At 39.9% G+C, this 26,235-nt stretch overlaps 2 protein-coding genes across 5 annotated transcripts in view; one reads left to right on the forward strand and one right to left on the reverse strand.

Annotated features, from left to right (window-relative positions):
- The window catches only part of LOC121388113 (DNA-directed RNA polymerase II subunit RPB3-like), a 29,596-nt gene extending 7,137 nt beyond the window's left edge, over positions 1-22,459 (forward strand). The window contains 4 exon segments of the mRNA XM_041519335.1: positions 17,075-17,123; positions 18,056-18,224; positions 19,791-19,828; positions 20,534-22,459. Of these exon segments, the coding sequence (XP_041375269.1) occupies positions 17,075-17,123; positions 18,056-18,224; positions 19,791-19,828; positions 20,534-20,712 (435 nt within the window). The 3' untranslated portion in view covers positions 20,713-22,459.
- LOC121388112 (serine/threonine-protein kinase Nek6-like) lies at positions 442-24,871 on the reverse strand. Of its 4 annotated transcripts, none has more exons than XM_041519332.1 (6): positions 24,745-24,871; positions 20,973-21,067; positions 16,303-16,432; positions 12,254-12,389; positions 6,601-6,781; positions 442-2,460 (listed from the first exon to the last, which is right to left on the reverse strand). In XM_041519332.1, the coding sequence occupies exons 3-6, from the start codon at positions 16,389-16,391 to the stop codon at positions 1,829-1,831; spliced, it is 1,038 nt and encodes a 345-aa protein (XP_041375266.1). In that variant the 5' UTR covers positions 16,392-16,432; positions 20,973-21,067; positions 24,745-24,871; the 3' UTR covers positions 442-1,828. The 4 variants fall into 4 exon arrangements, with proteins under 4 accessions (XP_041375266.1, XP_041375268.1, XP_041375265.1 ...); XM_041519334.1 differs by having other exon boundaries at positions 24,735-24,832; XM_041519331.1 differs by lacking the exon at positions 20,973-21,067 and having other exon boundaries at positions 24,735-24,867.
- Positions 24,872-26,235: the final 1,364 nt, after the last annotated feature.

Here is a 26,235-nt window from a genome sequence, read left to right on the forward strand (position 1 = left end):
AAATTTCGGTGCTGTAATTTTATCGACACGGTATCGGAAACGATCGTTAACGTGAAATCTGAAGGCCTGTTCTGTGATTTTGGAACGCAACAAATTCACTGAATGCAAGATTGTTCCACTTGTATATCAGGCACACATGCATGAAATAATACAGGGATGGAGTGTAGACTGTGGCTAGTGAAATTCCTAGGTGGGTTCAGGTCATACTGCCCTGGAAATTATATTTTTAAAAAGAAAAATGATTGTGAACAGAGCGAGTGAACCCCCCGAAAGCCTCCACCTCTGAACACACCTATATATTTCTATGCTGGAAGTCAGAAATAAACATTAATTTTTCACTGGCCACAGTGACAAGAGTTAACATCCTGTACAGACTGAACCCATGAAGAATAATAAGCAATACCCTTTGTAATTGATAGCCTGATAAATAACAAATTCATATTTTGAACAAGCATGTATTGCACTTGTTTACTGAGATGAAATAACAAATAGATTTTTAAAACATATATACAGTAGTTGGCTTAATGCCAATGACACATAAACAAAAACAAAAGATTTTTCAAAATGAATGTTCTACAGTTTGTTACATAAATAGTAACATGATTCAAATAACATGAACAAAAATCAATAAATTGTCACATTTTATTTCATACTATTTTCCCCACTGGCATACTCACTAATACTGGCCAGTAAGATCAAGCAATAGGTTCACTGAGTTCTATGCGGTTATCTTGCGACAGCCTTTTGTAACGGCACTGCCGATTGCTATCGCAAATTTCAAGGGCTGTTATAGATAGCTGCAGTTACATATATTGATCTTATCTTTCATTTATTAAATAGTGTGCAGTTAAAGATTAGGTGAATTCAACTTAAAACCATCAAAATCATCAGCTATTGGATGTCTAAGTCCAAACAGGTTTTTCTCTCTGAATTCTATGACTGATTGAATATTTCACAACAGTGAAGGAAAAGGAAGGAAGTTACAATAACATGACCGGAACAGGAAGGGGTATGCAGTAGAAGAATTTTAGGCTATCCCATTGGCTGTTGGAATTTTCAAACCAGACTACTTAGGGGACTATGCATTTTGTTTGAGGACAGGTGGAGTATTCATGAAAGAGAAAACACCTTACGTTTTCTACATTTTGTTTGAGGACAGGTGGAGTATTCATGAAAGAGAAAACACCTTACGTTTTCTACATTTTGTTTGAGGACAGGTGGAGTATTCATGAAAGAGAAAACACCTTACGTTTTCTACATTTTGTTTGAGGACAGGTGGAGTATTCATGAAAGAGAAAACACCTTATGTTTTCTACATTTTGCCTGCTGTAGCATCACCTGTCAGCTGCTGGGTTTTCAAAACAAAACAAGGTGTGGGGAAAATAGTATGAAACATGATTAACAACTTCATCTATGTACGTGTCACAGTTTTTTAAATATAATAAAACAAAAACAACAGAAACAAATAACTTTTTGATTAAAATGTGATTATAACTAATACTTAAAACAAATCAGAATGTATTTACATATAACAGGTAGTGCCGAGTAAAAAGTATTTCAAATCACACTTACATATCGAACATCAGAAACAGCAACTATGAACAAAAGGGGAAGCAATTCAGATGTACATAAACTGTATAATATATTAAAAATATATATATATATTATATATATATATGCAAATTAAGGAATATTGTCTGTATTAAAAAAAAAGAGAAAAAAAAAGACTTTAACAATTATTCTAACAAACAATATTTATATACAAGATATGTCGAATATTAAGTTAAAAACCCAACAATATTATTTGTTATAAATGGAAATGACAGAATCAGTCCGAGCCTGGTATGTGACTCTTGGAAAGTGTTACCAGGTATTCAAGAGTGGGTCGTAGTCCCGGCTCCGTTCTCATGCAACTTGAGGTCAAATCCTTTAGTTCTGTGCTGCCCTGTAGATTCTGGAAGGACGGGAGTTCTCCTTGCACGATATCCATGTACATCTGGAATGGATTGATTCCCTCTATGTCGAAGAACGCTGGTTCGAGACAAAGAAGCTCGTACAGGATACAGCCCAGCGACCAGACAAAAGCCGTACTGTCAGGGTTATTGTGTGTGATGACCTCCGGGGCGTCGTATATCGGCTCGGGTAAACCCATGTTGAAAAACGTGATGTCCTCCTCGTCAGGTTCCGTTTCCTTGACATCGAGGAAGATCTTGTTATGGGCGAGGAAGATTATCACGCTGGGTTTGATCTTGGTGTCTGGCCGCGGGTTGGTCAGTACGAGCTGGCTGCACACTGCGTGGATGACGCGCCACACAAAGGTGTCTTCGAAGGACTCCCCGTCTTTGATGCACCGAGCGATCTTGTCCTGCAGCGAGTCGGTGCTGTTGTACACACAACACAGGTATCCCTGCTCGCCAAACACAGTCAGGTAACTCGGGTGGCTTGTGTCCAGTTGCACCCCTGGAATAGAATCATTCAACATGCTTAGGCTAAATACCATATACAGTAGAGAATATTTTGTTCAGTATCGTGCAACCCCTGCAATTGCATCACTGCCAGTGCACCATGACTATATCAAAGACTGTGGTATATGCTATCCTGTCTGTGGGATGGTGCATATAAAAGATCCCTTGTTACTAATGAAAAAATGTAGCGGGTTTCCTCTCTGTGACTCAAAATGACCATATGTTTGACATCCAATAGCCAATGATTAATAAATCAATGTGCTCTAGTGGTGTCTTTAAACAAAACAAACTTTTTTTTTTACTAAGTGATCTTGGCGCTTAAAGTGCTTTTCCAGACCATACACTAAAATTTCAAATTCAACAATTAAATGCTTTCTTAATTCATTGCAATAATATTTTACACCGATATGTAAATCAATAATTACGAAAATGCCCCATAAAAGTATTAAAACATCACTCCTGTAGAACACTTCCGGAAACACCGAGTAAAATTCTCGGTAAAAACATTTGCTTGTAAATAGCCGTGACGTCATGAAGGGAATGCGCTTCACAGAAACCTACCACGAGATGACTTCCAGGTCAAGCGAAAGTGGGACTGACAGCGACTGCCAAGCTCAATTATCATGCGATTCTGCTTTTGATGATGAATAGTGTAGTAATGACGACTGGACTAATATTTGTGCAACACAACAAATAATGCCTTATCAGTTTGAACCTGGAACATCTTCCGATGAACCACCGGCCTGACAGATGACGATGAAAATAGTCGTGGAGACAGCTTATTACTAATTTACAACTTTTATTCTTGTTATATGTTGTTTAGCTTTTCGTGCAAATTATTTTGCTACACTGTATGTTCTAATAATTGTGATGTAGTAGAAAAGACGATAAATAACTCTTGAATTCTACGAGCCAAGTGGACCCGATATCGGTAATTTTAAGAAATAAAGAAAAACGACTTTTAGTCCGTCCCGTCCCTCTATTAAGATGTTTTTTTGTGAATAATTTCAGTTTAGTTTGACGTAAAAAAAAAAAGTAAAAGTGTTTTGGAAATAACAAAACAGTACTAATTTTGTGTGCAGTTGTGAAAACAATCGGGTCAGAAATAAATGACTTGTAAATTCCATAGTATGAAAAAAAGTGTTCTCTGTAAGGTATAGTAAAATTAATTTAATGTATTTATAGTCTGTCTTACAGGGAACGCCTTTTTTCATACTATGGAATTTACAAGTCATTTATTTCTGACCCGATTGTTTTCTAAGATGCATACAAAAAGAACTGCTTTTTTTATTCTTATTTACAAAATTTATTTTTACAAAAAATTGGTAGGATGGGACGGACTAGGCTATAGATACTTACTTGTCTGAATTTTATTGTTAATGAAAATGTTCTCGAACTGTAAAGAAAAACCTCATAAACGAACGAGATGCAAACGACGACAAATCGGATCTCGATGATTGCAAGAACCGTGCATGAGAAAACAAACTGACCGGAGTTGGAAGCATAACACAGTTTGGGACATTGACGATATGCACCCCACGGTCGTTTTGGTGTGGATCATCTGGATGGCGTCGGCTTGTTGTCATTTGTTTTGTGTCGCAGAAAAATTGTTGGTATGGCATCTTTTTTAAAAGCCATAACATATGGTATTCCCAAATCTCGCTTAAGCCGACAAGCCAGTTCGGATGAATCGAAACTAAAGTGTCTGCTATCACAACGGTCTCCGGCATTTTCTTCCTGTCCAGTCTTTCCACGTTGTTTTAATTAATTCACACACAGCTTTCTCACAGCAACATTACTAGGAAATGCTTCAGCCGCCAACAACACGCTGTTTAAACATAATAAACACACAAGAAGCAATGAACAATGGCGCTGACTATCAAAAGGAGTCTTACGAAATCTTACTCAATCTTACTCGCCGCTCTTGCCTAGCAGGATGACTTTGTGCTTGTTGAAGAGGCAGGTGGCGGGGTATGTGCGTGTTATGTATTCACCACTCTTGCCTGGCAGGATGACTTTGATGAAGACTCTGCTTGTTGAAGAGGCAGGTGGCAGGGTATGTGCGTGTTATGTATTCACCACTCTTGCCTGGCAGAATGACTTTGACATAGACTTTGTATCTGTGGAAGAGGCAGGTGGTGGGGTATGTGCGTGTTATGTATTCACCACTCTTGCCTGGCAGGATGACTTTGATGAAGACTGTGCTTGTTGAAGAGGCAGGTGGCAGGGTATGTGCGTGTTATGTATTCACCACTCTTGCCTGGCAGAATGACTTTGACATAGACTTTGTATCTGTGGAAGAGGCAGGTGGTGGGGTATGTGCGTGTTATGTATTCACCACTCTTGCCTGGCAGAATGACTTTGACATAGACTTTGTATCTGTGGAAGAGGCAGGTGGTGGGGTATGTGCGTGTTATGTATTCACCACTCTTGCCTGGCAGAATGACTTTGACATAGACTTTGTATCTGTGGAAGAGGCAGGTGGTGGGGTATGTGCGTGTTATGTATTCACCACTCTTGCCTGGCAGAATGACTTTGACATAGACTTTGTATCTGTGGAAGAGGCAGGTGGTGGGGTATGTGCGTGTTATGTATTCACCACTCTTGCCTGGCAGAATGACTTTGACATAGACTTTGTATCTGTGGAAGAGGCAGGTGGTGGGGTATGTGCGTGTTATGTATTCACCACTCTTGCCTGGCAGAATGACTTTGACATAGACTTTGTATCTGTGGAAGAGGCAGGTGGTGGGGTATGTGCGTGTTATGTATTCACCACTCTTGCCTGGCAGAATGACTTTGACATAGACTTTGTATCTGTGGAAGAGGCAGGTGGTGGGGTATGTGCGTGTTATGTATTCACCACTCTTGCCTGGCAGAATGACTTTGACATAGACTTTGTATCTGTGGAAGAGGCAGGTGGTGGGGTATGTGCGTGTTATGTATTCACCACCCTTGCCTTGCAGGATGACTTTGATGAAGACTGTGCTTGTTGAAGAGGCAGGTGGTGGGGTATGTGCGTGTTATGTATTCACCACCCTTGCCTGGCAGGATGACTGATGAAGACTGTGCTTGTTGAAGAGGCAGGTGGTGGGGTATGTGTGTGTTATGTACTTACCACTCTTGCCTGGCAGGATGACTTTGATGAAGACTGTGCTTGTTGAAGAGGCAGGTGGTGGGGTATGTGCGTGTTATGTATTCACCACTCTTGCCTGGCAGGATGTCTTTGATGAAGACTGTGCTTGTTGAAGAGGCAGGTGGTGGGGTATGTGTGTGTTATGTACTTACCACTCTTGCCTGGCAGGATGACTTTGATGAAGACTGTGCTTGTTGAAGAGGCAGGTGGTGGGGTATGTGCGTGTTATGTATTCACCACTCTTGCCTGGCAGGATGACTTTGATGAAGACTGTGCTTGTTGAAGAGGCAGGTGGTGGGGTATGTGTGTGTTATGTACTTACCACTCTTGCCTGGCAGTATGACTTTGATGAAGACTGTGCTTGTTGAAGAGGCAGGTGGTGGGGTATGTGCGTGTTATGTATTCACCACTCTTGCCTGGCAGAATGACTTTGATGAAGACTGTGCTTGTTGAAGAGGCAGGTGGTGGGGTATGTGTGTGTTATGTACTTACCACTCTTGCCTGGCAGGATGACTTTGATGAAGACTGTGCTTGTTGAAGAGGCAGGTGGTGGGGTATGTGCGTGTTATGTATTCACCACTCTTGCCTGGCAGGATGTCTTTGATGAAGACTGTGCTTGTTGAAGAGGCAGGTGGTGGGGTATGTGTGTGTTATGTACTTACCACTCTTGCCTGGCAGGATGACTTTGATGAAGACTGTGCTTGTTGAAGAGGCAGGTGGTGGGGTATGTGCGTGTTATGTATTCACCACTCTTGCCTGGCAGGATGACTTTGATGAAGACTGTGCTTGTTGAAGAGGCAGGTGGTGGGGTATGTGTGTGTTATGTACTTACCACTCTTGCCTGGCAGTATGACTTTGATGAAGACTGTGCTTGTTGAAGAGGCAGGTGGTGGGGTATGTGCGTGTTATGTATTCACCACTCTTGCCTGGCAGAATGACTTTGATGAAGACTGTGCTTGTTGAAGAGGCAGGTGGTGGGGTATGTGTGTGTTATGTACTTACCACTCTTGCCTGGCAGGATGACTTTGATGAAGACTTTGTGTTTGTTGAAGAGGCAGGTGGCGGGGTACGTGCGTGTGATGTAGTTCTCCCGACACAGGTCCTCCAGTTTGATGAGGAAGTCGTCCAGATGAATGTTACTCACCGACTCCACAAGGATGCTGGGCAGAGGAAGATTCATTGCCTGAAAGTTTACTCATCTGTTTTGGTGTTATATTTTCACAAACATATTTAGTCAACTGCTGTTTTGATATTATATTTTCCCCAGACATGTGGTCTAAATGGGTGGGGTGAAGCTTTCTGGTAGAAAGAAAGAAATGTTTTATTTAACGATGGACTCAACACATTTTATTTTCGGTTATATGGCATCAGACATATGGTTAAGGACCACACAGATTTTGAGAGGAAACCTGCTGTCGCCACTACATGGACTACTCTTTCCGATTAGCAGCAAGGGATCTTTTATTTGCGCTTCCCACAGGCAGGATACCCCAAACCATGGCCTTTGTTGAACCAGTTATGGATCACTGGTCAGTGCAAGTGGTTTACACCTACCCATTGAGTCATGCGGAGCACTCACTCGGGGTTTGGAGTCGGTATCTGGATTAAAAATCCCATGCCTCGACTGGGATCCGAACCCAGTACCTACCAGCCTGTAGACCGATGGCCTAACCACGACGCCACCGAGGCCGGTATTTTCTGGTAGATAACTTGTATGAGGTGCAGTGGGTCATGAGAATGATCATCTTGACATCAGTTTTTTCCTGTCCTAACCAATGAGGCATGACTGGTACATCAGTGTCCATGGTGTGTACTGTCCTTTCCATATAAACATGGATATTAACATTCTCTAGACCAAGTGATTAAATAATCATATGTGATAGCCATAGTTTTAAAATGTGATGAGGTGTCATTAAACAAACGTTCCTTTCCTTTTGAAAGTATACCCCAACCCTCTCTTAGAAATAGGTTTTTCTTAGAGAGTGAAAACGTTCTGCTTTTATTTTATTAAATTATGTTTAATAGTGTACATTAGCCATAACCGTCACTGTACCTCACCCCACCCACACACAACATATGGTTTGTAAATCACTTTATCTCTCACCCACCACATACTCAGACTATCATGGTTTGTACATAAACCCTCACCCCTTTCTTTGACAGCTGGAACATATAGTGTGTACAAAAAATAACAACTCACTATACTTCACTCCACTCGCACACAAGTAAAAAACACACCAAAAAACTTTAAATAAAACAACGTTTAAAAGGAAGGAAAGAAAAAAAAAAGGTGTTTTTTTTGCGGGATAAGAGTAAATTAGTTAGATTTTAATGAGCTTTTTGGGTTCTAAAAGACGCATTTGTTAAGGATTCTCTCAAGTGACATGTGTGTTAATAGTCTGGGCGAGATAGGGTTTGACCTTCCAAAAAATATACCAAAGCTGATTTTTGGCTCACTGATGCCATATCATATGTACATTGATATATTAGGAGCCTCACGCTGAGGTTGTTGGGGATTTATTTTTAATTGGATTTGTTTCAGGGGTAGTGGAGGGCCCAATTTACATTAAAATGCCATCAAGAATGAGAAAAGTGAGTCACATGCAACTTCACTAACAAAACTTTAGTACTAACTCTTACAGGTATAGGCGCCTATAGTATGAAACTATACATTAGTAGTGCTTTAAACCTTAATAAGTTGAAAATATGCTGTTAACATAACTATTTCCTGAATCACGGGGGACTAAATGTAACATCGTACGATATAATGGTATTCGGTTTAAGACGGGTGGTATAAGGCTCCTAAATAAAATTTCTACAATGTAAGGACACAGCATCAATGTTATATAGAGTCTGCACTGTATAAAAGGAAAGGTTTTTAATTGAAATTCCAACAAAGATCCACGAACAAAAGCAAGCCAGTTTACACATTTTCGAGTGCATCACCTTCTAAGATGGCGTCTGTTTGTCAGCAGAAACGTTATTGCAAGAGACACCCCGGCAATCAATGCATGCAGGAACACATGCAAGTCCATTTTCCTTGCAGCTACACACCATTGTACCGCATGCATTTCTTGATGTTGATTTGCAGCTTAACACACAACCTAAAAAATAAACTCTGGCGCAGCATCAATGTCAATCTTGATTGGAAGGAGGAGATTATTCTCGAATCTCCATCCCCACTTAGTCGGATCTAGGCATTCTAGGTTCAGCGTGGCCCATTGACATACCTGAAGATGCACCTTGAGTGCATGGAAGTATACTGTACGCCCAGATGGTGTCAGAGCTTCCGGTGTTAGCTTTTTCTTGCCCAGTACCATCAAATGCCAGTCAGCATGACGCAGTGTTGTGAGCGTATCATCCTCTTTTCTATTGTAGACACTTAGCATAAGGGTGTTACCTGCAGTGCCAATTTGTTTTTGAGTGACATCTAATTTGCAAAGCAAGAACCAGCTTCCTGAATAATATCAGACTTCAGTGTTTGCAGGATCTTGAGCTTCCCTTTGCTATAGGTAGCAGACGTTGTGTCACAGCCTCCCCAGGTATGAGCTAACAGGATAAGTTCTGAAGGAATCGGCAACTTGTCCACGAGGGTTTGAATATTCCACCACATCGACACTGCTTTGATTCTTGATGCTTTACAGGCCATTTCTCTAGCACGCTCTTTCATTGATGTTGTATAGAACACATTTTCCATAGTTGTGTTTACATGTTTCATCAACATAATACATACCTCTGTGTCATCGCCACAACTACAGATTTTCCAGTTTTGGCAAGACCAATCGCAGTTTTGACAATGAGAGCATCAGCATCACTCTCACTTTGAGAGTTTCCTATACGGTGCTCAGTCAGTCTCTGACGTAGTAGCTTGATCAATTGACTCTGTTGACACGTGCGTGCTTCCATCTATAGTGATTGTAAAATTAGCAGCCACCCTACCACTAGTTTGACGTTGTTGCTCTTCATTTGTTTTTATCGAACGATCAAACTTGTAAGCATCGAAGACCACGTATATTTCGTAGCTGCCGTGCAATGTGAAACAATGTGTTTGATGAAGTTAGAAGCCAGATCATTGTAGGCACATTGCAGAACCCATGGAGATTGGTGGAGAGCTGCACCACCGTCCACAACACAACAGTCAGCATTTGGCTTTTTAACGCGAAGTGATTGCTTAAGTAAACATGCGTAATTCCGACTTTCGTGTTTTTCTCATGAACCCATTTTTGAAAAGGGCAGTGGGCTCTGGTGTGAACTCATAGTTGAAGTTGTTGATTTGGACTTTTCAGTCTTGACGAACAGTACAAGTGGGTCAATGTGCACCACCTTTTTGTCCACTTTCACTCTCTTTTTGTAACCATTCAAGCGTGCATATTTGGTCTTTTCTACTAATTGAGGCATCTTCAAAGCACACTCCATCTAGCTTCTGCTGTATCTTAGCTCCAATTGCTTCGGCATCGTCACAACTGATACCGTCATTCTCCCCAGCAGTTAAACCATTTGCGAGACTTTTCAGGGTTGGGACGTCAGGGTCAAATGGATTGTGGTTTCCGAACCACACAGCCAACTTTTTCATATCCGACCAATCTCGTGATCTCCGACTCGTGCTTAGATTTACGTGCTGTTCACTCGTTCTGTGTTCCATCTTTGTGAGTGCACTCATCGCATTGTGGATTGCAGCACATCGGTGCATGCTGTTGATCAAGGTAGTGCGTACTGACTCTGTTACTCCTCGCCCCCGTGTTAGACCCCTTCGACTTTTCAAGGATCGCATCAAGACCTGTTCGATGATAAGGTCGGTCCATAACCCTGCCCAATATCTATTACTCCGACGCTCAGTATGATATTCATGCTCATGGAAACTTCCATACACCCATGGATAGTCTGTATTCAATTGAAGCATCTGCTGCAGGTACATCCTTGTAGACTTGGCATAGTGCACATGTCCAGCTGCTGCAAATAGATTGATCATCTTGCCAACTGTTTGCAGATGCAGACTCCAGTTACTGGTCCTCTCTGCGCAAATGAATTCTTTGATGATGCTGACATACCAAGGCATTGTATCGATAATTTGGCTGTATGAGACGATTTTCCCAACTCTTCCTTCAGTTTGCCAAGATTTTCTCCCAAGTTTTTCAGTTCTAACGACTTGGTGATCTCTTCTAGTCCACCTTGATAGTCTTCTTTGATGGCGCCACAAAGTAAGTCTATGTTCTCAACTTCCACATAAGATAGTGGCTTCAGGATACTGTTCCCCATACTAACGAGATTCTTACTCCTGTCATCATCATCGTCTCCTACGTCATCGCTCTCATCATCGCTGGCATCATCATCATTCATGTCTGACTCGCTGTTATTGTGCGAATAATCTTCTTCACTACCAGCATCAAACTCAGTTTCACCTGATTCAATAGTGATCGTTGCTGGGGAAAACTAAGACAACAGTTTGAAGTTAACACAGACTCCAACATGAAAAATGCTCTGAGAGTGACTGCAATTCCTTCCCCAGTGAGAATGTGTGTTACCACAACCTTTCAAATACCGTTTCGAAAGCAACGCTGAGACCAGACTCTGACATGATGATGGCTTTTTTATTATAACCACTTATAAGCTAATAGGTACTTTAAAAGAAAGTATATCTTCAAAATTACCTAATTTGGGCATTCATAAATTTCCCGTATTTTACCGCGATACCCCCTCTACATAAAGTAACATAAAATAATTTCCCCAACAGACTCAGAGTGAGGCTCCGAGTATGTTAAACTGCATAAAATTCTGCTTCGAATGGTACCAAACACAGCTTTGGTATATTTTTTGGAAGGTTAACCCTGTTTTGGGGCTATCTCGCCCGGACTATAAGTTTGCTGTACCTGATCCAAGCCTTGAGTGTGATGGCAGCCAGCACCGCTTGACGACTACTTTGTTAAGTTTGTTGTACCTGATCCAAGACTTTGAGTGTGATGGCAGCCAGCACCACATGACGACTACATTGTTGTTAAGTTTATTGTACCTGATCCAAGCCTTTGAGTGTGACGGCAGCCAGCACCACATGACGACTACATTGTTGTTAAGTTTGTTGTACCTGATCCAAGCCTTTCAGTGTGATGGCAGCCAGCACCGCTTGACGACTACATTGTTGTTAAGTTTATTGTACCTGATCCAAGCCTTTGAGTGTGATGGCAGCCAGCACCTCATGACGACTACATTGTTGTTAAGTTTATTGTACCTGATCCAAGCCTTTGAGTGTGATGGCAGCCAGCACCACATGACGACTACATTGTTGTTAAGTTTATTGTACCTGATCCAAGCCTTTGAGTGTGATGGCAGCCAGCACCACATGACGACTACATTGTTGTTAAGTTTGTTGTACCTGATCCAAGCCTTTGAGTGTGATGGCAGCCAGCACCGCTTGACGACTACATTATTGTTAAGTTTATTGTACCTGATCCAAGCCTTTGAGTGTGATGGCAGCCAGCACCACATGACGACTACATTATTGTTAAGTTTATTGTACCTGATCCAAGCCTTTGAGTGTGATGGCAGCCAGCACCACATGACGACTACATTATTGTTAAGTTTATTGTACCTGATCCAAGCCTTTGAGTGTGATGGCAGCCAGCACCACATGATGACTACATTGTTGTTAAGTTTATTGTACCTGATCCAAGCCTTTGAGTGTGATGGCAGCCAGCACCGCTTGACGACTACATTGTTGTAGAGATGGTGGACTTTTCGGCTGATGGAAAATCGTTATTGTCTGTGATATTGGATTGAAGATGTGATACATCATGTTCCTGAAATGTAATAGCAATAACAAGATTCTTGGAAAGTCATGGAAAGAAAGAAAGAAATGTTTTATTTAATGACGCACTCAACACATTTTATTTACGGTTATATGGCGTCAGACATGTGGTTAAGGACCACACAGATATTGAGAGAGGAAACCCGCTGTCACCACTTCATGGGCTACTCTTTTCGATTAGCAGCAAGGGATAGCACATACCACGACCTTTGTTACACCAGTTGTGGAGCACTGGCTTGAACGAGAAATAACCCAATGGGTCCACTGACGGGGATCGACCCTAGACCAACCACGCATCAAGCGAACGCTTTACCACTGGGCTACGTCCAGCCCCTGGAAAGTCATGGAATAATGTCATGTTTTTTTGTGCCTTGAAAAGCCATCAGATTTTGTGGGTTGGATCAGAGAAAATGAAAAATGATTTGCATATTATTTTCTAGTGCATTCAAAAGTGCTAGAAAACCATGTTACAAAAAATGTCTAGCACATGGCATTACAGAATAACCCTTTTCATTTGTTAATTGGTTACTGTTTACATATAAAAATTTTGTGACATAATTTATATTAGCTGAGAGAACGAGTGATGTCACATTAACAAAATAAAGTGCAGTGAATTTTATATAATAATTAAATCAAAAGTATAACAACAATTGCACTAGAAAATAGTTCCTGGACTTATCCAATTATAGATGTTTTTTCTGACATTTGTCTCAAGAAAGTCAATCCATGGAGCTTGCTTCAAGGATTGATTGTTTTTTTAGATGTGTGTCAGAAAAGTCATCTACAAAAGATCTTTTTCTAGAAACTTATTCTCTCATTTAAAATAACACGAGCAGAATTCTGCATCAAAACATGTTGATTATTACAGAAATTAAAAAATATATATATATACAGTCGAACTTGGTCTAACGGTCACCTGTATATAATGGTCACCTGCCTATAACGGCCACTATAAATTCCCCCTAATGCATTTCCTTCTTTATTTGACCTGTACATAACGGCCAGCGGCCACTATTTTTCACCCAAAATCACAGGTTGAACCTGCTATAACAGTCACAAAATGATCGTCGTGAAGATGTGTTTTTGGTGGGGTTTTTTTTAACCCTGATTATGTCTTTACTTTTTGAATCATCTTAAAAATTATAAATTAAATGTGTTTATTTGGCCATGTCTGTAGCTTTGGGTTTATTTTCCGTCAATGTAAAGTTCCATTGTAATTCTCTGATCATAATTGAAAAACAAACGGACCCTCGGTAACTTCTGTGACACTGAACAGTAGACGACTTCCCATTGGCTGTACATAATGTAATCTGTATGTATGATCACTCTATTCATTCTCAAGAAACAAAACAAATGAAGTGTTAAGTTAGGTGTCTGATTGTTTCTAGCTAGAGATGATTGGTAAATAAACATGAATTGCTGAAGGCAGCGGTCAGTAAAGATGCCCCATGTTAGGATTATTTAATGACTCGTGATCTTATTCAGCTGTAATCAACGGTCATACTCCACTGAAGGATTAGCAGTGATATGAAACAAACACATGAGTTAAACATGCCACATGGGTAATAACCTTCAATTAAACAAAATATATTCTGAAAGTCAATGTCAGTGTTTGCGAAATGTATTAACGAATACGTCTGCATGCAAAATGCCCGACAAATCGTACTGTTTTAACATTAGAACAGAGAATCGACGTTATCAACAAATCTGAAAAAGGCAATTTAAGTGTGCGAAAGATCGCCGATCATTTTGGTGTAGGGTGTTCTCAGATTAATTCAATTTTAAAAAGAAAAGCTGATGTTCTGGCCGATTTTGACACTAATATTTCATCCGAAAGAAAAAGGCAGAAGAAAGCAACAGTCAATGATGACATAAACAAGCTAGTGTGGGACTGGTTTAAAAATGCGACATCTAGAAGGATAAATTTGAGTGGGCCGTTGATTAAAGAGAAAGCACTTAAATTTGCCGAAGATTTGGGTGTCGCGTCAAATGGGTGGCTGGACTCTTTAAACACCGACATAACATTGTTATGGGCACTATGAGTGGCTAGAGAGGTGATGTCAATAACGCTACTATTATTGACTGGAAGGCAAAGCTTCCGACTGTGTGCGAGGGATACACACCACAGGACATCTTCAACATGGATGAGACAGGCCTTTTCTACAGAGATACAACAAAGAGCACATTCAAAGTTAAAGGAGAGGAATGTGCCGGTGGGAAGCGATCCAAAGAGAGCTTGACTGTTGCGTTGTGTGCCAGTATGACAGGGGAGAAGCTTCAGGCTCTTGTAATAGGGAAATGTAAAAAGCCACGTTCTTTAAGAAAATAACGCCCGAGGCTCTACCTGTGATATACACAAGTAACAAAAAGGCTTGGATGAAAAGTGCTTTGTTTCAGTGGTGGATAGAAAAATTCAACCGAAAAATGAGACGTCTAGAGTAGAAAAGTGCTCCTGTTTGTTGATAATGCGCCTTCCCACCCAACAGTAGAACTTTCTAATGTTAAACTTGCTTTTCTTCCTCCCAATACAACTTCCAAATCCCAGCCATTGGACCAAGGAATCATTCAGACCATGAAACTCAAATACCGCAAGCGTCAACTGCAGCATGTTATTTCTGCCATGGAACAAGATGAAAGCAAATGTGGCACACAGTTGTTAAAAGATATTAACGTCCTCCAGGCCATTTATTGGATTCACAGTTCCTGGAAAGAAGTGGAATCTTCAACAATTAAAAGGTGTTTTGAAAGGTGTGGATTTCAGTCTGTCGAAGAGAATACATCAAACGGAGACAACAGCGATTAGGACGACGGTGACGACGATGTACCCCTGTCCATCATAGCCAAGTCAAAGGAATTGTTTGGGTTACCATTACATGAAGTTGCTGACTGTGATACACACGTCAAGACGTGAGACGAGTCTGTTGTTGATTGGGCTAGACCTGCATCGGTTCTTTTGAAAGAAATGGATAGCAATGAATCGGGCCAAAGTGATGATAGTGACGAAAATGATGATGGGAGTGATGAAGGCGAGATTGAAAGTAGGAAACAAAAGGTGTGTTCAATAACAGAAGCGGAGAAGTATGTGAGTTACATTGAAAGAGTTTGCTCTATTTCATGGCAGGTGTGACATTCTAAGCGCTACTATGGATATAGAAGAACATGTGTCTTCGATGCGAGTGGAATGCTATGGGAAGCAATCCAAAATTGGCGACTTCTTTAAAAAGTGAATAAACAAAATAGGTGTGTTATTTGTGTACTATCATTGTATTGTGTTGTATTGACATGGACAGTCTCATGTAATAAAAAAAAACTTTATTTATAACATGTGTATCTTCTTTTTTTATGACAGTTGTGATATGTTTTAATATATGTGTTCTAATTTTGAACCTGTATATAAGGGTCACCTCTCTATAATGGCCACTTTTGTCAAGTCCCTTGGGTGACCGTTATATACAGGTTTGACTATAAATTGTATGGTGAGCTAGTGAGTTACGTATTTTTGTTATATCAGTCAGTTATCTGATCTTGTACAACCAGTTAGTGAGTTACCTGCTCTTGCATGGTGAACTAGTGAGTTACCTAGACTTGTATCTAGTGAACTAGTGAGTTATGTGCACTTGTATGGTGAACTGGTGAGTTATCTGCTCTTGTATAGTGAACTGGTGAGTTACCTGCTCTTGTGTGGTGCACTGGTGAATTACCTGCACTTGTATGTGAGTTACCTACACTTGTATGGTGAACTGGTGAGTTATCTGCTCTTGTATAGTGAACTGGTGAGTTACCTACACTTGTATGGTGAACTGGTGAGTTACCTGCTCTTGTATGTGAGTTACCTACACTTGTATGGTGAACTGGTGAGTTACCTGCTCTTGTATGTGAGTTACCTGCTCTTGTATGTGAGTTACCTGCACTTGTATGGCCAGTGGAGCCAGTAGAATGGGTGGAGTCGTGAGGACACAAGGAAGTTGTTGAGTCCAATATCACTGAACAACATGATCCACAAGTGCTGGTGGCATCATTTGTCAAGATCATCATCTGGAATAGGAAAACCTCCTGTTAATTAAAACTTCAGTAGACTACAGGATGGCATATTTTTATGTTTTCCTTACGAAGGAAGGAAATGTTTTATTTAACGACGCACTGAACACATTTTATTTACAGTTATATGGCATCAGACATATGCTTAAGGACCACACAGATATTTAGAGGAAACCTGCTGTCGCCACTTCTTGGGCTACTCTTTTCGATTAACAGCAAGGAATCTTTTATATGCACCATTCCACAGACAGGATAGCACATACCACAGCCTTTGTTACACCAGTTGTGGAGCACTGGTTGGAACGAGACATGGCCCAATGGGACCACCGACGGATCGATCCTGGTCCGACCGTGCATCAAGCGAATGCTTTACCATTAGGCTACGTCCCGCCCAGTTTTCCTGATGAAGTGAGACACTAACTAGACATGAACATAATTCTATCACAGTTTGTTTTTTAAAGTATTCTTTTCACTGTGTAATAGATCTATACTAATAGACATATACACAGATTTAGAAGTGATGGTGGTTTTTGTCATTTTGGTACATACGGTGTCCATCCACAGGATGGGGAATTTAATGTTTTGGGCATTTGTAATGAATTTTTTTTTTTTTTTTAAAATGTCTTCTTCTGTTGCCAGGTGACGTCCAAGCACAGGGAGGAAGCGAGTGAATATGAAGATACCGATGGTGAGTCTTTAACTTATGTTGATATAGGGAACCTGGTTATGTGAGACTCAGGACTAGCTCTGCCACTCGCCAAATTTGCCAATTACTAATTTTAAGAACAATTGGCGAATTTTATTTTAATTTGGCGGAAAAAAAATTGTCTGTCATAATTGGATATTTTGTTGGGAAATAGCTCTAGGTTTTGCATTTTTTAGATAATTTGGCAAAATTTTCTGATCACCCAGAGCTAGCCCTGAGACTACTTAGTCTATTCAAGGATCAGTCGTTGGCTTACCTGAAGAAACTGCTGCTCATTCTGTACCATATGTTTGTCATTAACATATTAAGGGGGTTTAGCATATCGGGGTGGCCGGGACGTAGCCCAGTGGTAAAGCGCTCGCTCGATGCATGGTCGGTCTGAGATTGATTGCTGCCAGTGGGCCCATTGGGCTATTTCTCATTCCAGCCAGTGCACCACGACTGGTATATCAAAGGCCATTGTATTTACTACCCTGTCTGTGGGATGGTGTATATAAAAGATCCCTTGCTACTAATCGAAAAAAAGTAGCCCATGGAGTGGCGACAGCGAGTTTCCTCTCTCAATATATGTGTGGTTCTTAACCATGTGTCAGACGCTATATAACCGTAAATAAAATGTGTTGAGTGCGTCGTTAAATAAAACATTTCTTTTTTTCTTTCTTTCTTGCATATTGGGGGAGACCACTGCTTGTTCTATACAGGGCTTTCGTGGTCAAGTTTCAAATTGCAAAAAGTACACATGTGCAAATAATACTCATTATACAGTATCTCTTTAAAGTTGGTTATGTTACCTAGAGGAGGAAGAAGGCTCAATGTTTTTTTTTTAAATCATATATTTGGTTTCAGAATATATAGTTTTGTGTCTTGGTCCTATTCTTATGAGTGTTATAAAACATTCTGTTTTGTGCTTCCAGACATTCTGATAGCCAAACTGAGAAAGGGACAGGAACTGAAGATCAGAGCGTTTGCCAGGAAAGGTTTTGCCAAGGAGCATGCTAAATGGAATCCCACGTCTGGTGTGTCATTTGAATATGACCCAGACAATGCCCTGCGACACACACTGTTCCCAAAGCCAGAAGAATGGTACGTACATATTCGATTCTGTTAATGCCCTCTGACATATGCTGTACCCAAAGCCAGAAGAAGGGTACGCACATATTTGATTCCGTTAATGCCCTGCGACACACGCTGTACCCAAAGCCAGAAGAATGGTACGTACACATTCAATTCCGTTAATGCCCTGCGACACGCGCTGTACCCAAAGCCAGAAAAATGGTACATACATATTGGATTCCGTTAATGCCCTTCGACACACTGGACCCAATGTCCGAAAAATGGTATGTACATATTCGATTCCATTAATGCCCTGCGACACAGCTGTACCCAAATTCAGAGGAATTACGTACATATTTGATTCCATTAATGCTCTGTGACACAGCTGTACCCAAATTCAGAGGAATGGTACGTACATATTCGATTCCATTAATGCTCTGTGACACAGCTGTACCCAAATTCAGAGGAATGGTACGTACATATTCGATTCCATTAATGCCCTGCGACACAGCTGTACCCAAATTCAGAGGAATGGTACGTACATATTCGATTCCATTAATGCTCTGTGACACAGCTGTACTCAAATTCAGAGGAATGGTACGCACATATTCGATTCCATTAATGCTCTGTGACACACACCTAAATCCAAAATCTCGAGCATAGTATTTATTTGTCAAGTATTAGAGCGGTGTGATGTTTTAGCTTGTTATCTGACTTTAGCTCTAATTTGTTTTGTTTTTTGGCATGAAGATATTTTCTTTTTTCTAGAATCAAATATTGTCAACCAGATTAATATTGCGACATGTTTTTTTTTTTGTTAGTAATAATAATAATAGTATAAACCTTAGCAGAACTGTTGGTATCTGCATTGAGTATCTGAGGTTGGGCACAAATGACACAAAATGTATACACATGCATTTGTTTTCCCCAGAATACAATAATCTTTTAGTTTTTAAATGGGTATCACATGAATGGGATAAAAAGTTTGATGTATGTTTCTCTTGAAGGTGAGTTGCATTCTGCCAGTTTATATTGTTGATGTTAGGTCTCACTACACAGACCACTTCCGGGTGAGAGTTCATTCATCACGGTCCTCTATAGTTCCTGATTGTGACACAAGTTATGGTTCACATATTCACTTCTAAGAAATGGTGAAGAATTAAAACAATATGTATGTTTAATGGCAAGCCTTCTGGCTGTATTTTGCCCATATTATTTTGTAATATTGTGCATTGATCTTTTTGGGACATGGGTGTATAACGCAAGAGACAGCTGGTAGGAATCGGTTAATGAACCACCTGTTCAGACCGGTACTATAGCCAGATGTGGTCATATAGCAAAAAACTGAGATGGAAATGTTCTCAATTTTGGAGTGAAAATAAATGCTTATTTAATGTATGTTCGCAATGGTATATGTTGTTAATGCCGGCGAGAACCCATTCTACTGGCAATCTTCATTTGAAGTTGGGCAATTTAACATGGGTTTCAATGGCAGATGACATGTATGTAGTGAGACCTTAAATCACTGTACTGTACCTTCCCTGATGTAAAGATTTTAGTGTTAATAAAATAATCATTTTTACTTTTCACTTTCAGGCCAAAAAGTGAATTTACTGAATTGGACGAGGAGCAGTGTAAGTTTCTGTGTTTATGTGTATAAAATTGACTCTCACATAATAGGTGTCACATTTTTCACTGGGCTTTTAATGTTAAATGTTTGTCATTTAATTATGAAGGGGCAGGATTTAGCTCAGTCGGTTGAGTGCTCGCTTGAGGTGCCTGTGTCACAAGATCGAACCTCCTCAGTGGATCCGTTCAACTGATTGGGGTTTTCTCTTTCTAACTAGTACACCACAACTGGTCAAAGGCTGTGATATGTGATTTCCTGTGTGGGAAAGTGCATATAAAAGATCCCTTGCTGCATTAAGAAAATGTAGTGGGTTTCCTCTATTGACGAGTCAGAATTAACAAATGTTTGACATCCAATTAATATATCAATGTGCTCTAGTGGTGTCGTTAAACAAAAAAACTTTACTTTATGAAAATTGTTTAACATCTCATTGTTAAAACTGACCTTTTAATATACTGTTTATTACGTAATCAAATATTTGAAGTATTGTTTTGTAAAATGTTATCTATATTCACAGGTAATTGTAATAAATTAAACATTGTATTGGGGTGGGGAGGGGGTCCATTGATATTGAATACTTTGAAAGTAGTAATATCAGCTTAAACCATTTATAAGTGCATAATAGAAATACAATATTTTGGTTACTTATAAAAACATCTTGGTTTTATATGTCAACCTAGTTAATCTGTAACATGTTATATTATTTTAGACGAAGCAGAATTTGATGTGTATGGCAAGCCCAACAAGTTTTTTGTCAACATCGAAACCTCAGGATCATTAAAACCTGAAGGGATTGTGTTCTCTGCCTTGTCTGTCATCAAGAAGAAACTCAGTGATTTACAGACCCAGCTCAGTCAGGAGATTGCACAGGACGCATTGACAATATAGATTTGACTACACCAGATTACTGACAATATAGATCTTACTACATCTCACTGCTGAGAACACAGATCTGGTTGTAGTACTGACAATACAGGTCGTATTACGCCACATTGCAGACAATACAAGTGTTATCTGACAGCAGACAATACAAGTCTTATTTGATCTCTGACAGTATAGGTCTTATTATACTACTGACAATACAGGTCTTATTACACCACACTGCGGACAGTACAAGTGTTATCTGACAGCGGAAATACAAGTCTTACTTGATCTCTTACACAGGTCATGTGTCATTGCTGACAAAGAATTTTTGATTCATTGAACAGGCTTAAAGCTGGATTTTCATGAATGAGGTCACAATCTGTAGCAAAATTCAAAGTTAGGTATCAGCCAAACAGTGAAAATGGATGTAGATGTACAAAGAGCATGCAATTCTTTAATTAGCTTTTTGGTGAATTAATAATGACATGTATTCGCTAAATTGAACTTAATTCACATTTGGTGAACATCAGGTTAAACCATGATTGAAAATACACATCATATTCTGTCATTAACAGTATTCATCATATTCCATGAGGACAGTATCAGTTTGGGAGTTTGGGTGTATTTCTTGAGCAAGAATGCTGGGAATAATTCTAGTGAATGTTATTTGTGAGGATGACGTATCACAGACAAGTATCTCACATTGTAAAGATAAAGGTATTTCACACTATGAAGATAAAGGTATCTCACACTGAAGATAAAGGTATCTCACACTGTAAAGATAAACTTGCACTGTAAAGATAAAGGTAACTTGCACTGTAAAGATTAAGGTATATCTCGCACTGAGAAGATAAAGGTATCTCACTGTAAAGATAAAGGCATCTCGCACTGTGAAGATAAAGGTATATCTCGCACTGAGAAGATAAAGGTATCTCTCACTGTAAAGATAAAGGCATCTCGCACTGTGAAGATAAAGGTATATCTCGCACTGAGAAGATAAAGGTATCTCGCACTGTAAAGATAAAGGCATCTTACACTGTGAAGATAAAGGTATCTCTCGCTCTGTGAAGATAAAGGTATCTCGCACTGAAGATAAAGGTATATCTCGCACTGTGAAGATAAAGGTATATCTAGCTCTGTGAAGATAAAGGTATCTCGCACTGTGAAAATAAAGGTATATCTCGCTCTGTGAAGATAAAGGTATCTCTCTCACTGTGAAGATAAAGGTATTTCACACTGTAAAGATATGTGAATCTTTCAATTTAAAGATGGTGTCAATATATTTTCTCACTGTGTAAACATATAGGTAACTCAGTTTAAAGATACAGGTTACTGAAGTATTTCAGTGTAATGATATTCAGTATCTTCCAGTGTAAAGATATAGGTATCTCACAGTGTAAAGATATAGGTATTTTACAATGTAAAGATATATGTATTTCACAGTGTAAAGATATATGTATCTCACAGTGTAAAGATTATTTTGTATATTACACTGGAAAGATATATGTATCTAGCAGTGTAAAGATATAGGTATTTTGTAGTGTAAAGATACTATAGTTACCTTGCATTGTAAAGATACTAAATTATTTCAGTGTAAAGATATTTTAGTTATCTCACAGTGTAAAGATAAGTAATTTAACTGTTAAAATATCTTGAAGGAACTAGTAAAAAAGAGAAATGGAAATTCAAAAGTGGATTTATATTTAATTTGTTCACCAAGTTGTAATGACTTAAGCTGGATTTTGTACAAATAAAGATTGTGAGGAAATAATTGTAAGTGTTGTTTATATGAATATTCGCCTTATAACCAGACCTCACCCTGTCTTTAGACAAATTCGTCAACTAGTAATTTTTACATTTAGTATTTTGCTAATGCAGTTTTGTTTAAATGAGCCATTTTTAAATAATTTTAAAAACATTATTTATGTAACGGAAAATTAGCTATTTTAAAACTAACTCTTTGCAGTGTAAGCACTGCATAATGTACTATTTGTCATCATGACGTAAGTTTTCCTTGTGCAAATATATTTAACAATGGATTGGGGAGAGCAAGAAATCTTTTTACGATGATTATCTTTATGTCCAGTCTTGTATACAGATGGGAAATGTGTACAGCCTCCGTTTTGTACTGACACTAGATCTCATGGTGGTGGGATGGGGGGGGGGGGGGGGGGGGGGGGGGGGGGTAAGACAACTGTCAGAAACTACAAGAACAGCACACTCTGTCTCCTACCTTCACCATCTGATCTTTGTTAGATTCACTACAGCCCACAAAAGGCATGCTTTTTAATATACATTTCTCCAATTTTGATTAAATCTTTATTCAGACCTCCCATACTTCTTGCTGCTAATAGGTAATAATAGTCATGGTTTTTTCTTTGCTTTTGCTCCCCTCCAATCACTCTCTAAACCACCTTTTATTCTTGCCTATATCCCCATAACACTGCAAAAAGACCGTTTGGACCCCCCCCTCCTCCCCCCCCTCCCCCAACACGCATACGCATTTTTGTTCGGAATTGCACGAACATGCCTCGTGGATTGCAACCATAACATTGTGAGTAGAATCATACCATTGGTGGAAATACGGTACATGGTGAAACAGTTTCAGACCATCTCATTTTGCCTGAACGTCTTTATCGGTTTTGCCGGAATGTGAAGATTTGTTTCAGCATTACGGGGGGGGACATTGTATTTGCTGTCATCGAGTTATGAACATCTACTATCTACCGTTGCACTATATTGCTGGGGGAGGGTAGTGGGCAGGTCTGCAACTTTTAAAGGAGGAGACTTGTAATATTCTAATTTCATCTAGAACCACACAGCTAACGAAGGAAGGAAATGTTATATTTAACGACGGACTCAAAACATTTTATTTACGGTTATATGATATCAGACATATGGTTAAGGACCACACAGATATATAGAGAGGAAACCGGCTGTCGCCACTTCATGGGCTACTCTTTTTCAATTGGCCTCAAGGGATCTTTTATATGCAGGGGCGGGACGTAGCCCAGTGGTAAAACGTTCGCTTGATGCGCGGTCGGTCTGGGATCGATCCTCATCGGTGAGCCCATTGGGTTATTTCTCGTTCCAGCCAGTGCACCACGACTGGCATATCAAAGGCCGTGGTATATACTACTCTGTGGGATGGTGCATATAAAAGATCCCTTGTTGCTAATCGAAAAAGAGTAGCCCATGAAGTGGCGACAGCAGGTTTCCTCTCAATATCTGTGGTCCTTAACCATATATCTGATGCCATATAACCATAAATAAAATGTGTTGAGTGCGTCGTTAAATAAAACATTTCCTTCTTTTATATGCACCATCCCACAGACAGGATAGTACATACCACGGCATTTGTTAACCAGTTGTGAAGCACTGGCTGGAACGAGAAATAGCCCAACGGGTCCACCGACGGGGATCGATCCTAGACCAACCGCGCATCATGCACGTCCCTAACAGTTTCAGAGGACATTCTTCCAGGATACATTTTTGAAGTTCAGGCCTGGTGCTTATAAAACCTTCTAGACTCGGACTCTAATAAAGTCTGAGACAGTAACGCCATGCACATTGTATGCGTGTGACGTCATTAGAGTTAGAGTCTGGACTTAAGTCGTAGCGTTAAGTTTACCGTAAGTGCATAACTACATTTGTACATATGCACTTAAGTCTTAAGGTGATCTTAGTGCCAAGATGACTTCGTAAAACGGGGCACTGTTATTTAAGTACAGCATTTTCAAACTTGAACACAATAATATAGAAAAGTGGGGATGGCTCCCGCGGGGTGGGGTATGGTGGGAACTTGCGAATCACAGAACATGTAGTGGCGTAGCCAGGAATTTTATATGGGGAAACCACCCTTGTTGGGGGGGGGGGGGGGGGGGGGGGGGAGGACGACAATCAGACTGTACAAGTCGTGTTCTGTGGGTAGTGGGAAAAACAGAGATGAAATTGGGGAAGGGGAGATTCCCTGTTCCGGCTACGCTAGTAACAATTAACGTGGACCGCACCGAAAATGATAGATAAAACTTAAAGTACATCATTACCTGTACCCACCTTGAAGTCGCCTTTCATTGTGCTGAAAGCGTATTCAGTGGCACAACACTCTCACAGCTGTTTGGCTTTTTCGGTGTTATGATAGTTAAATGACGTCATAGGCGACATCGCCAATTAATTTTGTAATGAATTGGTTACCTGGAAATTAATTTGGGTAGTTTTCATGTCAAATAAAAACAAAAAACAAATAAAAACATACACTAAAACATCCCTAAAAACCCCACAAAAAACAATACAAAATAAATAAATATTTATAATAAAATTTAAAAACAACAACAAACAAACGCCTTAAAAATAAAATGAGTCTGCGTGGCCCGTAATACCCATCTGATATTTATTATAGACCCTATTTTGTTTTTAAATATTTGAAAAGAAAGCAGTTTTATTTATTTATTTAAATGTTATTATTATTTCAACTTATTTTCGTGCTTATATCCAATTACGGTTCAAGTACGCTGTTCTGGGCACATATCTCAGCTAACAGGGCTGTCTGTCCAGGACAGTGGGTTAGTTGTTAAACAGGGCGGTGCTAGAATATTCAATGACAGGTGTCGGTTACTAAAGAAGGGAGTTGAAAGCCTTTCAGTATGGGGGGGGGGGGGGGGGGGGAGTCACCCTATACAAAGCATTTCTAATTATTCATCACTAAAAGCAATATAAATAAAGATATCTTTATTTTTTAGCAATATCATCCAAAAATTTGTCATCTCTTCGTGACGTAAATACAGTACTCACAAAAGGTAGGGGACATTGACATTAAAATTAGGCTTACAATTAAAAAATGTATACAAATTAAATACATTTTAATTAGCACACTCTATACCGAGAGAGAATACATTTCATAAATGAGTTCTCTTGTTAGGGATACTTCAATCTGGAAGGACGCACAATATACAGCACAGCAATTGCAAGTTTCGCAATCTGTTATCAGTAGACTTTGGCATCGGTACCAAACTATTGGTCGCGTTTGCAAAATTGCGATAGACATCGTAGTGGATGTCGGAATGTAACAACCCGTTGCCAGGACAGACTTAATTTAGGCTACTTTGGTTCTACGTAATTGTAAGATCGACACTATTCAACTTAAGCAACTGGGTTGAAGTGAGTGCCTGAATTGTGAGAAACCGTCTCCATCGAGCCAGTTTGAGAGTGCACCGACCATATAACGGGAGAGACTAAATCGTAGACACTCTTTACCTCACTGCCAGACATCAGCAACAGTTACTTCAACTGGACTTATAAATCCACGGTTGACATATAGCATTGGGTAGAGGCACAATGCTCATGTATATGCCGGGGCGGCACAGTGTAAAAAAAAATCTGGTACGGTTCGTGGTTGCCAGACTCGCCTTTCAATTTTACGTGTACGGACATTTTCACAGATAGGGGGGCGGGACGTAGCCCAGTGGTAAAGCGCCCGCTCCATGCGCGGTCGGTTGAGATCGATCCCCGTTGGTGGGCCCACTGGGCTATTTCTCGTTCCAGCCAGTG

Source organism: Gigantopelta aegis, chromosome 14, assembly GCF_016097555.1.
Source record: "Gigantopelta aegis isolate Gae_Host chromosome 14, Gae_host_genome, whole genome shotgun sequence".
Classification (NCBI taxonomy): Eukaryota; Metazoa; Mollusca; class Gastropoda; order Neomphalida; family Peltospiridae; genus Gigantopelta; species Gigantopelta aegis.

What these genes read in the sequence shown, in the direction of transcription:
- LOC121388112 (XM_041519332.1), bottom strand. Translation starts at nt 16,391, where the DNA reads ATGTTGTTCAGTGATATTGGACTCAACAACTTCCTTGTGTCCTCACGA. An exon ending in CACTGGCCATACAAGTGCAG is followed by an intron (nt 12,390 to 16,302) that starts GTAACTCACATA and finishes ATTACATTTCAG; the next exon opens with GAACATGATGTATCACATCT. An exon ending in CATCCTGCCAGGCAAGAGTG is followed by an intron (nt 2,461 to 6,600) that starts GTAAGTACATAA and finishes ATTCTATTCCAG; the next exon opens with GGGTGCAACTGGACACAAGC.